The following is a 16,980-nucleotide window of genomic DNA, read 5'->3' as shown; positions in this document are numbered from 1 at the left end:
CTGTGTTTTGTTCAAAATCATATTTGGTGACACAGTCAACCAATTAAATATATTACCACCCTATTAATATACGTGGATTTCATTTAAAATAAAACTGATCTGACATCTTGATGATATTAGCCTATTTAAAGGACTGATAAAAATCAAGGAAAAAACACTATCTCTCAAGAGGCAAGAAGCTCGGATAACTAAATGCAAGTTCACCCTATTAATATTTGTAGATCTCACTTATAAAAAAGTGCACTGACATCTTGATGATGTAAACCTATCTACCAAGTATGCTTAAAACTGGATCAAAAATAGTCTACAGAGTGGTAACAAGCTTAGTCAGTCAGATGCATGAGTACCTCATTAATCAGCACAAAACAAGCTCATTATGGGACTCATATGAGATACTGATCAAAATCTTACAGGAAAAATAGTCCCCAGAGGAGTAACAAGCTTAATCAATCAGATGCATGATTGCCTCATTAATGAGCACAAAACATGCGCATTATTGGACTTGTATGAGATACTGATATTATAAGCTTACATTCCAAGTCTGATCAAAATCTTACAAGAAAAATAGTCCCCAGAGTGGAAACAAGCTCAATCCATCAGATACAAGATCATCTCATAAATATATATGTATCTCACTCATTATCAAACTCTTCTCATATCTTCTCACTACAACTCTACATTCCAGGTCTGATAAAATCAAATCAGAAAAAGGTCATCTAGAGTAAAATCAAGTTTAACCAGTTGGTTGAAAGATTATCTCTTTAACATGTATGGATCTCCCTCATTATTTAAATTATCCAAGATCTTGATGTAAGTCCAAGTTTGATCAGGAATATGGCTGCCAGACTGGTAACAAGCTCAGCAAATGACACACAAAACCACCACATCAGTATGTATGGATCTTGCTCATTATCGACCTCATCCAAGATCTTGATGATATAAGCCCACAAAACATGTTTGATCAAAATCAAACAGAAATATGGTCTCAAGAGTGGTAACAAGCAATAGTTGATGAATGGATGACTAATGATGTGTGTATGACAGATACACTGCCACCTCAAATACTCAAATTAATATTATACCATTTTCATCTTTCTGACAAAGTGACATTAACCTTTTACCTCCCAACCTCAAAATCATCAGGTTTTTCCTCACCCAAGTGCAAGCCATCCACAAAAGTTTGTTTAAGTCTGTAATGTAAAACTAATGCTACTGTGCTAAAACCACTTTCCTTATTTTAATCAGTGGTCCTAACCACTGATCTTGACTTTTTGACCCCAAAATCAGTACTTCTTCCTTATTCTAAGTGCAAGCCATCCACAAAGTTTGGTCTAGATATGTGATGTAGAAATGAAGTTAATGTGCAGAAACCATTATATTCATTCAGTCAGTGACCTAGACATTTAAACTTTTCACACAGGAAATTGTTACGCTTCTTCCTTATACCAAATACAAGATATCCACAAAGTTTGGCAACTGCTGATGGCTCAGAACTGGAGTTATTTTGCAGAAACCTTTTTCTTTTTGCTGTGAGCATGACCTTGACGTTTGACACTGTAATTGACAGGATTCTTCCTTAACCCAAGTACAAGTCAACTGCAAAGTTTGGTAACTGTAGATTGTTGGCAGAACAAGTTATTGCGAAAAGCTGAAACTGGTAACAGTTTGAAAGACACGTGGACATTTTAACACAATGTTTCACTTCGTGATAAGTTGATAAAATGTGTACCAAATATGAACAGTGCTATAATGGGTTTAAAATCTAACTAGATAATTTACATGTGCATAAAAATATGCTAGCCAAATTTTGTTTGTTTACACAAGTTTCATTAGATAAATAAACATGACTTAACCTTAGTTTTTTTCACATAATGCTGAGACAAACATATAATATTTTCAGTGTTCACAGCCTTTGAGGTAGATTGGATCAACAGACTGCTGTTAACTAGTTGTTCAAGGTCATAACTGAATGGCTACCATTGTGGCCATGTGAACACAGACCTGCCAACTCTGACGAGTCCGTCTCAGTAAGGCAGTTGATTTTTTTCTGTAAGATTGACCAGTTTTCAGTAAGGTGTAACAAAATATCAATAACTGCTATTGTAAAGCTGGAAAACATAATTAAAAGTTTGACACATTGACAATAAACATTATGTTCAACTGAAAAGTTTGTAATGTATGCATAGACTTTACTTAGCACTAGTACAGTTGCACAAACTCTAGTTCCAAACCCTATGCAGGTCAATGGCTTGTTGCTATCTCTCAACTTGACATAATTCTTGGAAATTCTTTTCCATTTCACATGACAACAGCAATCATATCTCCCACCACAAGACATACTCAAATTGGCATGTGATGTCCAATAAATGTAATTGTGTCCTTTCCAGCTTTTATTCACAAGAATCAGAATACTTCTTTTTATTCTTCTGTGTTGATTTTTAACACTTTTCAAGAAGCTTATTTTCCCTTTCATCTTAAAAATGGAGGTATAATATTAAACAAATTCCAATACAAGCACCCGATAAAGCACCGCTTTCTGGACGCCATTTGAAAAAATTCTATAATCAACAATTTGATCATGCAGACACTTCGTATGAACAAATATGTGCAGTTTAAAGCATCTGGGGTACTGCTGTTAAGTTAGTCTGGTTCACTGAATAATTTTTACTAATTCTAAGATGAAACCTAGATCCACATAAAACAAGGATGAACCAAATATCCGGATTTTTCGGCAACGAGCATTTTTTCGTAGATTTTGCTAGTATGCCTTAAATCCATATTTTAAGGGTAATTTTCGTAAGACTTACGGCAAAATCATAAGAATTGGCAGGTCTGTGAACATTTTGCACCATCCATGTAACTCACCCAGAAGGCTTTCCTTTTTTCCCTTGGCTTGGCTCCCACAGCCAAGGGACAGGGATGAACTCTGGGAGGCTATGACAAGCATGAATACTAGCCATTACACTTGTAATAAAAACTGCAATTACAGTCAAACCTGTCTCAACAATCACCTTTATATAATGGTCACCTGGACTTTCTAATTCTTTCCACAATAACCCCAAACCCAGGACAAATTTGACATATAAATATCATGTGCATAACAGTCACCTGCTCACTGCAGTCAGCTGCTACGTGTTTCCTAACCAAATAATGGCTTCTCCATAATATAAGCATGTCAGTGGAGTGTAACAACAGCAACTGTTCATCACATGCAAATCAAACTTTATTTCATGATGAAGGCATTAGGGCTGTTCCATTAAAACATACATGGGACCCAGGGAAGGCACTTTTAAAGTGGGGTACTCACCCAAAGATGCAATTTAGAACTTTCTCATTTTTTTAATATGAACTCTGTAAAATCAAAGTACCCTGGCATATATTTGTAAAAAAATGAATTCCCTGGGTACCATGTATGTTTAAATGGAATAGCCCTTATTCAGATAGAGGAATAGCACATGCATCGATATGTAAACATTTCCTATCTCACTTGCACAACCTGCACTCTAGTTGCACTGTCAATGTAACTCAAAAGTGTCAAAATGTTAAATTCTAAAGTTTTTTATCATTAGAAAACATAAAGGTCAAAGCAATCAATTAAAAGTATTGTAAGGTTGCAGCAGAAATTAGAGTCACATTTTGTGACAGTGTGACAGGTATAGTCTGAAATTACAAGTTTGTTACATCTGATAAAAATCTTTATTAGGAGAACTATGAATTCATTCCATTTTGGTTGGGTCAGGAGTCTTTCAATATCTACAAAATTCATCTGTAAAGGATGGCCAAGTTTCAGTTCATGAGTTGGTAACAAAAGCCACACAAAATTTCTTTTCAGTCCCCATTCATCAAAGGCCTTTCACATAACCAGACTATTTTTATCTCGACAAGCTGAGCAACTGATTATTCCAGAGACTGTTCTAAAGTGTGAACACTGTTCCCAAAGTCTAATTATGCAAGTTAACCAAAAAAAGAGAGAAAGTCCTTTGGTTCACAATCATTATGTAAGCTGCCAATTATTAGTAAAGTTGGTGTTTTGTCATGGTGCACAATACAAAGATAAGCAATTTTTCAAAAACAATTTTGATTATTACATATTCTGGATGGATTAAAGTGAGCAGAATATGGTAATTTTGTGTGGAACATAAGAAGACAACATCATATACATGTATTTCCATGACTTCTTAGAATCTGTTCAAAAACCAAGTTTTTAAAAGTAAACTTGTATACAGAGGTCACCTACATAAAAAGATACAGCTTTGCTGTTTCCCATGGATGGCCACAATCGACAAATTTGACCATACAGATACATTTTGTAATAATTTTCCAAATTGATGACTTGCTACAATATAACGGTATATATATATGTATGTATGTATGCAGACCTGCCAACCCTGACGAGTCCGTCTCAGTAAGATTGACTAGTTCTCAGTAAGGTGTAACAAAATATCAATAAATCAATAAATGCTATTGCAAAGCTGGAAAATGTAATTAAAAGTTTGATGTATTGATGCTAAACATTATGTTCAACTGAAAAGTTTGTAAAGTAAGCGTTGACTTTATTTACCACTAGTACAGTTGCATATACTCTAGTTCCGAACCCTATGCAGCTCAGTGGCTTGTTGTTATCTCTCAACTTGACATAATTCTTGGAAATTCTTTTCCATTTCACAAGACGACGGCAATCATCTCCCGCCATGAGACATAATCAAATTGACACGATATGTCCAATTTTCGTAATTGTTTCCTTTCCAGCTTTTATTCACAAGAATCTGAATAACACTTTTCTAGAAGCTTATTTTCCCCTTAAACATGCATCTCTTTCTGGACGCCATTTTTAACAATTATATAATTAACAGTTTGATCATGCAGACGCTTCACATGAATAAATAGGTGCAGTTTAAAGTGTCTGGGGTGCTTTTATAAAGTTAGTCTGGTTTCCTAATTTTACTAATTCTAAGATGAAATCCGAATCCAAATAAAACATGGACGAACCAATTATCCAGACTTTCCTGCAGCAATAATTTTTCCGTAGTTTTTGCTAGTATGCCGTAAGTCTGTATTTTAAGGGTAATTTTTGTAAGACGTAAGGAAAAAACGTAAGAGTTGGCAGGTCTGTGTATGCAACAGATTATGGGTTATAAAATCTTGAGGTCATGGTCAGGAAAATTGAAGAGCTCTAGTTTATAAATGAAAAATGTAAAACCTCCCTGTTGTTTACCTTGCCACTGTATTATACCTATGTCTCATTAATGGTTTGTTTTGTCAAGATAAATACCTTTTCAAGCTCAATAAAATCATAATTTTCATTGCCTGTCACCATGGCTCTCAGTTCTTCTGGGTGGAACAATTCCTGTAATATACAAATATACACATCAACAGAGAATCTTTAAGCAGGAATTATCATGAATGAATTTCATGAAATGATTTTAGCGATAGAAATATTACAGGCTGCATCTTGCATTATTCAATAAATACTAAATTTTCATGAGCTATATTGTGAGCAAGAATACCATTACCACATATGCTTGTGAATAAGTCCCAAAACAAACAATGACAACTCTAATTTGCCACCATATAATGTGCTGGCAAATCAGATCTATGTAGTTTATTCTCCTGATTACTCCTAACAAAATGCACTGACCCAGATCTACATAATGTAATGGCAGATCCAAGTCCATGCAGTCTGCACTTGGATTCAACTTGATTTTAGACTATGCATAACTCAACAATGTTACTGTCAAACTTTGCAAACCTAATGATATGAAATAATGGGTCAGTCACATGTATTACTTAAGTATAACACCATAAAGACACAGAGTTCGACATTATGACAATTAGTTACTTGAAGATTTCAGATAATACAATTATTTATCAAACCTATTCTGGGAAACATACAAATTAAACAAATAATCTTTTGTTGTATTCTGGCAAACTTACAAACTCAGAAAATAAACTTCTATTGCATTATGGTAAGCAAACAAACTCAGCAAATACTCCTGTGTTCTGGTAAACATTAGAACTTAGCACATAATCATCTCTTTTATTCTGGTAAACATTAGAACCTGGCAAAAGTGTTCTGTTGTGTTCTGGTCGACATCAGATCTTAGCAAATAATCTTCTGTTGTGTTCTAGTAAACATTATAACTGTTATACATATATCTATATTATGATTATTATTTTCATACTAATAGTTTTGTAAGGGTCATTTAATAAATGCTAATATCCTAAGATAATAGTCTGCACTTTAAAGACGAGTATTGTATAGTGCATAAATTGTTTTATTCACAAAGTTCCAAGGCTGAGATGTACTACAGTTCATGTAAACATCAAGTGATGCGAATGGAGGTTGTGGGTTTTCCAAAACAGCTCTGGACCTATTTCCTGACTAGCTAGACTAAATCACATTATCCTTGTTGACATGTACAGTGATTTCAAAATGCCAGATGATTCATTAAAAACCATTCTCACTATTGCATATTAGTATTTGATACAATAGAACTATTTCATAGAATTAGGCCTTCTTTGTAGTACTATTGGTCTTGCAGGAGTTATATTATGAGGATTAATTCATTATTTTAATATAATCATTTGTTGGAAATAAAGTGCTCAAAATACTTCAAATTAATTGGAATAATAGCTGTACAGAATTACTGTGCAACATTAAAAGATATTTGGATTTATAGCTGTATTGGATTTACTGTGAATTCATTTAAAGACATTCTGGAATTATATCATTGTGATCTGGTCTATACTGTTGTGACATTAGTACATTACTATCATTTGGAACACCTTTGGATTACTGAAAACTACAGGAATTGAAAGAACATTTAGGATTTTAGGATTTCATACACCATACTGTAAGTTATTTTTAATTCTTTCACTTGAACCGCTCCAGTGACCAAGTGGTAGGAGTGTCTGCCTTGGATGCAGGAGGTCACAGGTTTGAACTCTGGCCAAGTCATACCAAAGAATATAAAAATGGTACTAACAGCTGCATCGCTAGGTGCTCAGCATTAAGAGGTTTGTGTTAGGACTGGTCAGCCTGGTATCAGGATAATGTGACTGGGTGGGACATCATGCTACATGTCTACGGCATGATGTCCCAGTGCTAGACATCATTATAAACTGTCACACTGCAGACATCCTAGCGACATGACTGAACATTTTTTTAGGCTATGTTAAAAATCCAAATCACACACACCCACACCCACACAATTCTTTCACTTTGTATTTTAGGAAAGTAAATTAATATTTTCAATTATACAAAACATATTGGTTTTGCTCTTCCTTGTTACTTATTTAAGACCACAGAGTAGTAACAGTACATAGCAACTAATCTGCTGTTGTATTCTGGGAAATAATACAACTTAGCAAATAATCTTCTCTTGTGTTCTGCAACACTTAAGACCCTTTCAAGATGATGATACCATATCCATTTAAAATATAATACAAATACATTACTGGTGAGAAAAACAACTGTACCACATAAAAAGAGAATATCTAACATACCAATACTCTTCCACCACAAACTTTGTGGAATCCATGATAGAATGCTTCAAACCGATCATGTACTGATTTGTTGAACACATAATCTATGTACATATCCACATACTCCTTCCTAGGAAAAGAAAATATATATATATATATATATATATATATATATATATATATATATATATATATATATATATATATATATATATATGAGATATTAAAAAAAAACATGAATGCCAATAATTCTGTGTAACTAGTTCTGCATTTACTGTATGCTTCTTAAGCACAAAATGTTTTGAAAGAAATGGATGATGTCTTTCAGACATGATTTTCTTATTCCACAAAAAAGCTGAAAATTTGAAAGGGGGGTTTGGGGGGTCCTCCCAAAAGGGGTCTCGAGGGGCAGCGCCCCCAATCTGTGGGTCCATGGAGCTGAAGGCCCCCCGGCCAAAAATGCATTTTACAATCATAAAAAACTGCTCCTGGTGCAATTTATGATCATAATAGATAACAAAATAATCATTTGAAAAACTAACAAACTTACCAAAAATGTTCAACTTGAGTTGAATAATTTCACAATATTTATTGTCAATGAATTTGTTCTCCAATACTATTGGTGCTTAAGTTATTTCATGTGCATGTCAGTGTTCACATCATAATTAAGTCACAATAATTTCTAAATTTTTGCAGCAAATATATTATACTTCTCTCTTTTCATAACAAACCTGTAAAATAAACACATCAACTATAAACAAATAATCTCATACAGTCACTTGTCTTTTGTCTCCAATGGACACAACCTGTTGATATGCCAGTCAAGCTCTTTTTGCGGCTTTGTAAAAGATTTCTCTAGCCTTCCTTTTTGACTGACTTTTTTGGCTCAATGTGCAACTGTTTCTTTTCCTGCTCAATGAGAGCCTTTCTCCTTTCAAGCTGGTGATTATACTGGCGACATGCAGTGCGCATATTCTGACAGAGAGCTACATCTGTTATTTCATGCAAGAAATCTTTCTTCTTATAGTAATTAACTGCACTTTATCCAGATGCCTTCTGAGCTTCAATTTTTACGTATGCAGTTTCTTTTGTAGGCGCTGTTCCAAACTCTTCCAACCGTGATTACTGGTCCTCTAGCGGTCAGTTTTCTTATAAGCTGACCAACTAAATTTCCATTGACTTTTCGCTCCAGCCATTCACATTTCCATATGTTTTTTAAACATTTATCTAAACTTCTTGTGTCATGGTCTCTCTCAACAACTCGGGATGCCATTTTTTTGCAAGCTTGCTTCTTTTTTCCATTGCAATCAGTTTCCATTACACAAAGATTCACTGGATGAATTTAAATTTTTAACCAATCAGAATACTGTTTATGAGAGTCATGGGCTAACTAATATATGGAACGAATATGTTACAAGGGTCCTTGTGGAATGAGACCGAACAGACTGTTTTTATATAAAAAAAATGGATCGGAGATGATTAAAAAAAACGGACTATAGCAAGAAAAATTGGATTCAAGTCAGGAGAAAAGTCGAATTCTGCTTTAAAATGGAGAAAAATCATATCTGGTCTTTCTATTTTAAAATAACACATCATTTACGTAACATAATAAATGATATGCATCATCATAACAATTTCATATATATGACTGGATCAAAAAGATACATCAGTCTCTAATGAAACCTGAATCAATAAAATAACAAAATAAAACAGACATACAGTCAGACATACAATTACATTTTTTTTAAAGACATACAACATATCAATTTTTATTAACATTTTATAAAATTTTATATAGTGCCTTGGTATTAAAGCCATTAGGACACAAAGTATCTAACTTAAGAATCCAAAATAACTTTCTTTTATGAGCCTGTTCATGTCTCCACGCACAATATCTATTGGCATGAAAGAAAAATTGAGTAGAGAGTGATTATAAGTATTAAAATGTATTGAAATATTAGAGGAGAACTGAGGATTTTTATAATTGTTTTTATATGAAAGTGACGAATATTCATTCTCTTAGAAATCTGTTGAAGTGTTTGTCCAACATATTGCATGTTACATTTTTTACAGGTTATCAGATAAATCCCATCAGTTGATATGTAGTAAGAGTTATAACGTAAAGAAAATACTTCTTTTCTATTGGCACTACTAAAAGAAGCACTTTCTCTTATATTTGCACATTGAGAGCACTGATGTCTGTTGCATTTAGATGACAAAAAATATCTTTTTTATTTGTCTGTTTAGACAAAAAAAAAAGATTTTTCGTTATCTAATTGTCTGTTTAGACAGAAAATAAAAAAAGATGTTTTTGTCATCTAAATGTCTGTGTTGTTTGTTTAGTGTTTAGACAAAAAATAAAAAGATATTTTTTGTCATCTAAATGTAACAGACATCAGTGCTCTCAATGTGTAAATGTAAGAGAAAGTACTTCTTTTAGTAGCGCCAGTACAAAAGAAGTATTTTCTCCACCTTATAACAATAAATGCATATCAAATGATGTGAATTATTTGATAACCTATAAAAAAATGTAACATGCAATATGTTGGACAAACACCTGAAAATGGTTTCTGCAAAAAATACTTTATGTTCTAGACCACAAACCTTTAGCAAGCTTTGTGGATGGCATACACTTGGGTTAAGGAGAGAAACCTATAAATTTGGGGAACAACAGATCAAAGGTCGGGGTAATTGTGACTGAGAGAAGAGAATGGTTTAGTTTTATACCACACAGTCTGACAACATTTTCTTCATAGTAAATATCACAGTGACTCAAAGAAAAAAGTTGGTTTTAGCATAATAACTTATAATGATAAATCACTTTTCAGCACCCAATGTCCTTGGATGGCTTGCACTTAGGTTAGGAAAAATACTAACAGAATTTGGGATCAAAAGGTGAAAGGTCAAGGCCATGGTAAGTCAAATAAGAAAACAGTTATTTCTGCACATTAGTTCAAAATCATATAGCCTGACAAATGTCAATGGATGCTTTTTACATGGAACATGAAAGAAATGTCAGTGGATTTTTTGCAAATGGGACACGAAAGAAATGTCAATGGATGTTTTGCACATGGGGCATGAAAGAAATTTCAATGGATGTTTTGCACATGGGATATGAAAGAAATGTCAATGGATGCTTTGCACATGGGACATGAAAGAAATGTCAATGAATGTTTTGCACATGGGATGTGAAAGAAATGTCAATGGATGTTTTGCACATGGGACATGAAAGGATGTTTTGCACATGGGACATGAAAGAAACCTAATGATAATGTGGTCAAAAGTGTTTAATGAACAAGAGAAAAGGAATCTGTGAAGTTAATTACCCATCATATATTGGCACTAAACTTAAACAAAGCTTGCTGATATCCGAATCTGAAATAGAATACAGTGTTACTTTTAACATTTATGAAACTGGAAGTTCCGCATTGACTTATGGGACGGCAAATATGGTATGCAAGTGAAATGCACTGAATATAATTTAGTGGTCCCCCTCATGAATGGCCCCCTCCCCACCGACCAGTGGCCACCCACTCTTTACAACCTGAATCCCTTGGCATCAATGAATTTGTGTTCAAAAGTACCCCTCAAGAAAGGCCACCCCTCTAACATGACCAGCGGCCAACATATTAGTGTACAAATGTAAATGTACCCCTCAAAAGTGGTCACATTTTATTATTAATATATGCCCAGAACTAATATTTAATTATGGTAAGGTAAGTAATCCGATTATCTCTCCTGATGCCAGTTTCCGGATGTCAGGTTTTCATTAGTGAAAGAAGTGTTGGCTAAACTACATGTACCACTAAGGTTATTATTATATCATTAACGCCAAAGTTTGCAGGAAATGGGATCAGCAATGCTTTGATAGAGCTTTGGGCTTCACACAGCGGATTTTTTTTAATTGACGATTAAGACCTGACATAATTGTCAAGATCATAGCATGGTCAGATAGGCTAAAAATAGATTTTGTGGATTAACACATGCACACAGAAACAATCAACTTTGAACAAAACAGGGTACCAGACAAAGACCGAAATATCACATGACAGTTCATGTATCACTTCCTTTATAAAATGGTTTTTAGTATACAAAAGTTTTGTCTGCAAAATTAAATTCCAGTACCGCACAATTAGCAACATAGGAATAAATCATTACAAAACTTTAACATGTCATCACGTAAATGAAGAAATAATACTTTAGAAGAAACAGTAAAAGTTATTCAACTTGACGACAATGGGGAAAGTTCACTTGCTAAAGATTTTACGTTGAGAGGACTCAAATAAACAAGATAGTAAAAGTTAAAGAGAATATTCTCTAGCAGTGGGAAAAAGGAGTAAATAGGAAGAGAATAATTTTAAATATGAAACAATGTATTTATGAAGATTTAAATAATGTTTTTCAATGGTTTTGTAATGCACATGCCAACAATATCCCACTCACATTTCAGGTCTAAGAATAAGAACTATTAATTTATGTTACTTGAAATAACTCTGTTTTTAAGAGAAGAACAACATTTTAATAATTAACGCTACTTTCAAATGAAGATATTAGCTGCTTTAAGTAATATGTAGCTTTCCTACTATATACACATATACATACACATCTCATAAACATAGTCACACTCTGGAAAGGCCACCCATCTTATAAGGCCACTTTCCCGGTGCAGAAGGGGTGGCCGTATAAGAGGGGGACTACTGTATATATTGAGTTATATTAATTAAAACTGGGATAAAAAATAAACAAGATAGTAAAATACGACACATGGTTTCTACATGACAGCTGTGTCTATTATCTTCTTTCAACAAAATCTGCACAGGGAATGCTATTTGGGCAAGGAAGGAATCTACTGCTAGCTGGGTTAAAAGGTCATGGTTAAGGTCACTGTGATCCATCGGCCAGTGGTGTTGTATGAGTATACCACATTTTGCTAACACCCACATACAGGACTATTAAACACTGGGCAGGTGAGGTGTATAATATACCATTCAAAGTGTTTGACTAATTAATGTTAAATGTTCAAAGTTCCTTATCTTCTGTATGTAAACTTAAAGAGAAGGAATATCCTTACCTATTTTCATGTGTGACTGATTTTGAAGCTCCCCCTTGTACAAGCTCAATGGTTTCGACTACTCCAAAACACTCCTGTGTTACCTTTAACAAAAAACATGATAACCTTTCACAACAGAAGCATTTGATGGGTTTATCCAGCCCAGAGGTTAGAAAACTTTAAAACATCAGTTTGAGCTCTGAATCAAAATTCCTACTTCAGATAAGGCACAGTTAAGAACTAAAATGTAAAAGATTATATTCTACTGATTACTCCTAACAAACTACACAGACCCAGATCTGCTGGCACATTATGCAACAGCAGATCTGGGTCTGTGAAGTATGCAGTTGGACTCATCTTATAAGCAAGTACATATAGTAGTACATTCCTTCCTGTCTTTCAAAAAAAATTTTAAGGTCTAAAATGGGAGTTGAAAATGCATGTTGGGGCTTATTTCTGAATACATTCAAACACATATGCTTCCAAGAGATTTTCGTTTAGCCAGATGCCAAGTTGTATCAGAAATGTCATTTTTCATTGGCTATTTCATCTGTGCAAGCACAGAAGGGTAAAAGTTTGAATTCTTCATTTTTTTATTATTGGACACATCGCTCTCATGTCCTGGCCATGTTTTACTCCATATCCCCAACTTATCCTACTTTTTGTGAAGGTTCACCTGTCTGTGCGCAGTTCAGACTGGTCAGCCTTAGATCTCAGGCCAAAATGTCTAAAATCCAGACACAAAATCCGATTTCAACAATGGGCAAGTTTCTGGTTTAAAAAGAATCAGGTCCAAAAAAAGACATTTCTCCCTCTGTATTTTGTAATGCGAGTAGAAAGTCCATATTATCTGGTATCATTGTAGACTTACATCTGTCTAATTTTATGTAACACCACCCACTTTGGTGTATCTTAAATGACTTGATGCAACAGAGCTTGGAAGTAGGGTACAACCTCATGATGCTTATAAGTCATGCCAGGGCTTAATGAGTTAACAAGGTTTTGGGAAATTTCTTACAAATTGTCATGGGATGGCTATTTGTATAACTTATGCTCAATACTGATCCATGATAAAAAATGTAAGGAATATTCAAATTTGGTGAGATCGTCAAAATTAAACCATTAAGAAAGTTTTGGGAAATTTCTTACAAATTGTCAAGGATCGGTTATTTTTGTCATTTATGTGCAATATTGATGCACAAATGATCAAAAACACAAGGAATATTCAAATTTGATGATGTCATCAAAATTCAGTGATTAATCCTTGCTTCAGAGTGTGTTCAAAAAGTGCTGTTTGGTGTTTTACAGCAGAGCAACACAAGTAGGTTACTGAACACTATGGCAACTGGAGTAAACTACCTTACATGATTTTTATTTACTATGAAATTTATTAAACAAGTAGTTTTATGTCACAGGCTGCTTTCATCTCTCTCTCTCTCTCTCTCTCTCTCTCTCTCTCTCTATATATATATATATATATATATATATATATATATATATATATATATATATCAACAAGGGTTTAAATTTCTGATTAGCACATTATGTTAATGACACTCATTACTCCATGATATTGTTTTTATGTCAGCGTTGTAAACAATTTTTATGATATGACATAATAATACTAAGTAAGATGAATGTTATGTTAGATTCCTGCATTTACTTTATTTGGTTAAAACTACTCAGAGCTGCAGGAAAGTGCAGTCACTTTTTGAAATGTGACACAAAACAAAGCTTGTTATTCTGCAACATCATCATGCTGATATTTTGCTCCATTCTAGATTCAACCCTGCACTAGGAGAAATTTTCTTAAAAAGAGATGCTGGAAGAAAATGGTTTTTACTAGGTGTAACCCTTTCTGGTTGTGTTATGAATGTGCAAATACAGTGAGAATGTGTATTATTATCATTTGCACTGACCTAATAATTAACTAGGTTTGACTTCATATGAGAAGATGACTTTATTCCAACAAATTTTAGTGCTAGCTTACCTCAAATGTCAGTCCAAAGGCTTCCTCAACATTCTCATCGGGGTATTCCAACAGATTTTCAAGGCCCCTGTCAACATGAAATTCAGGCATCACTACACTATTAAAGTTCCTTATACTGAAATTACATTTCCTTCATTCTTCCACATTTTTCATGAAACAGGGTAATAGTCACAAGATTAGATGCACCATGACTATGTTACTTGTGTCAAGCATCAATCTGGAACATATCCAAAAATCAGTACAAATTATGTTACATTGTTGCATTTAAAAGAAATAAATGGAATGGTTAGGCCAAGTGACTTTTTGGAACAGCCTGAATCATACCTTGTGATCCTATGTAAAGTCCAGAGGCTGAGCTCAGTAAATATTTTTACTTTCTGTTTAGGCTTTAATGCTGCTTTTGTATTTGAGTAATAGTCGTAAGTATTCTGCATATCTCCAGATCTTCTGATCTGCAGCAACAATGATGCCTAAGCTGCTATTAAAGTTTAGATGCATTTTCTGAAGTGTGGTTTGCTCACGAGTCATCTTACACCACATTTAATTACCAAACATTGGTACTCACTTTATATATTCATTAAAAATGAAGTTTTCTTTTCAAGTTTCATCTAGTTTTAATACATTTCTGCCAAAAAATACATTATTTCATTTGTAAAGAACAATTTTACTCTTCAAGGTGAATTTTGAAATATTTAAATTTTAAAAAGTAAATGTCAAAATATTTGGTCAAAATGTCCATCAATTTATTGCTTTTGAAGCAAGATGCCCCTCCATTCCACACCAATTTAAAATGGTACTTCTATTCTCTTAATAAATGGATCTGAAGATAGCACATTATCTGCGTAACCTAAGATGAAATATAATAAGTCTTGTAATTCACAGGCCATTTGTAGAAGCATAAAACTTAATAGATACATGTATGAATTGTCTTATTGCCAAACACACACTTCAGAATGAAAAGAATGCCATAAAAACATAAATATGTTCATTTCTAATTGTCAAAAGATATTTACACTGCTGAGAATGACAATTTTTGAAATCTGATAAAACACAAACCGTAGTATATTCCTCACCATTGACCAGACCAGGAATCCCAACATATACCTTGTTATAATTTTTTATCAGTGTGAATTGACAAATCAAGCTCTTTTCTACAGAAAATGGCCAAGAACTGTCTCATTTATAATTCTTGTCAAGAATTACTATGCATTACTCTAGACATGGTGCCAGTGCCATAAAAAATTACCATGGCCCCATCAAATTCAATGAACTGAACAACATGAATGTGCCCTATTCACAACAGTGTAGTACTGACACCATAGCATTATTCAAGGTGGGAAGAAAATACATTCAAGTAACAACTATGCAAACAAGTTCTGTTTGCATCCAAATGAAATTATAAATAAATTCAAAACTACGCAGCCATATGACATTAATGTGCATACATGTAGAAGGGTGCATTTATAAGAAAGAAATGTAGTCTAATGTAGTCCAAGTCTGGTGTCTTCCACCTTTAATAAGGAAAAAATAATGAAGCACATACATCAAATAACTGGTTTCTTTTCATGTATGTATATGAATACCAATTTTTTAAAAAAATGAATATATTTAAGAAGATTAATTATCAAAACAATGGATTTTCCTCATGATACTGTTCACGGTATCACTACACAAATTAAGTTCCTTATAAACTTCCTTCACTTTTGTTTCACATTTTATATGAAATCCTGCACACCTACAAGTCAAGTCAAACTGCAAACAACAAAGATCCAAATCTGCTGTAGCATAATGCATCTGCAGATCAGGGTTGATGTTGTTTGTTCTACTGGTTACACCTAACAAACTGAACAGAACCAGATCTGCTGCTGCATTATGTGACAGCAGATCTGGGTCTGTGCAGTTTGCAGTTGGTCTCATATTAAAAGTGAGTATCATATACAATGGTACCAAACTAGATAAAACATCCAAAACTCAACACAGGTTAAATTGCATTATCTGGAAATATTTGCATTGAAGGAAACAACTGGAACTTTTAAGTGCAAGCTACCTTTATAAAACCAGCATCCTCCATGTAGTTATGAGTTGTGATAATTGTGATAAAAAAACAACATAAACGCCGAATTTTCAGCGTTTGTGTTTTTTTATCATAATTCTGAAATTTTTCAACAACATAATGGCATCAAATGATGATCTGCCGAGAGTAATGACGTCTTTGAAATATCAAATACTAAAACTATCTGAAAAACAAATGAAAAGCAGCCTTCACAGCAGTTTCTTGAACAAATTTGTTGAGGAGGGGATCGTTCCATCAGGTTTATGACTGAAACTGAAGATATACATAGGAAGCGTAAATGAAGATTTCCAAAATTCTATCGACAGTCTGTTACATAAAGTCTCGCTAAACATTTGTGAGAGATTAGCAGAAGAACAACAAAAAATATCACAAAACGTTGGA

General features: G+C 33.8%; 1 protein-coding gene across 3 annotated transcripts in view; it reads right to left on the bottom strand.

Annotated features, from left to right (window-relative positions):
- The window catches only part of LOC149802998 (putative E3 ubiquitin-protein ligase HERC4), a 155,588-nt gene that overhangs the window by 22,094 nt on the left and 116,514 nt on the right, over positions 1-16,980 (bottom strand). For all 3 annotated transcript variants that reach the window (XM_089952541.1, XM_089952543.1, XM_089952542.1), the window contains 4 exons: positions 14,526-14,592; positions 12,557-12,639; positions 7,507-7,615; positions 5,273-5,347 (listed from right to left, as the gene is read on the bottom strand). In XM_089952541.1, coding sequence (XP_089808667.1) covers positions 5,273-5,347; positions 7,507-7,615; positions 12,557-12,639; positions 14,526-14,592 — 334 coding nt within the window. The remainder of the gene's footprint in view (positions 1-5,272; positions 5,348-7,506; positions 7,616-12,556; positions 12,640-14,525; positions 14,593-16,980) is intronic.

The sequence above is a fragment of the Sinohyriopsis cumingii genome, chromosome 3 (genome assembly GCF_028554795.1).
Source record: "Sinohyriopsis cumingii isolate HCF-2022 chromosome 3, ASM2855479v2, whole genome shotgun sequence".
In the NCBI taxonomy this organism is placed as follows: Eukaryota; Metazoa; Mollusca; class Bivalvia; order Unionida; family Unionidae; genus Sinohyriopsis; species Sinohyriopsis cumingii.
The sequence above is the reverse complement of the archived record's forward strand: the minus strand, read 5'-3'. Positions and strand labels throughout refer to the sequence as shown.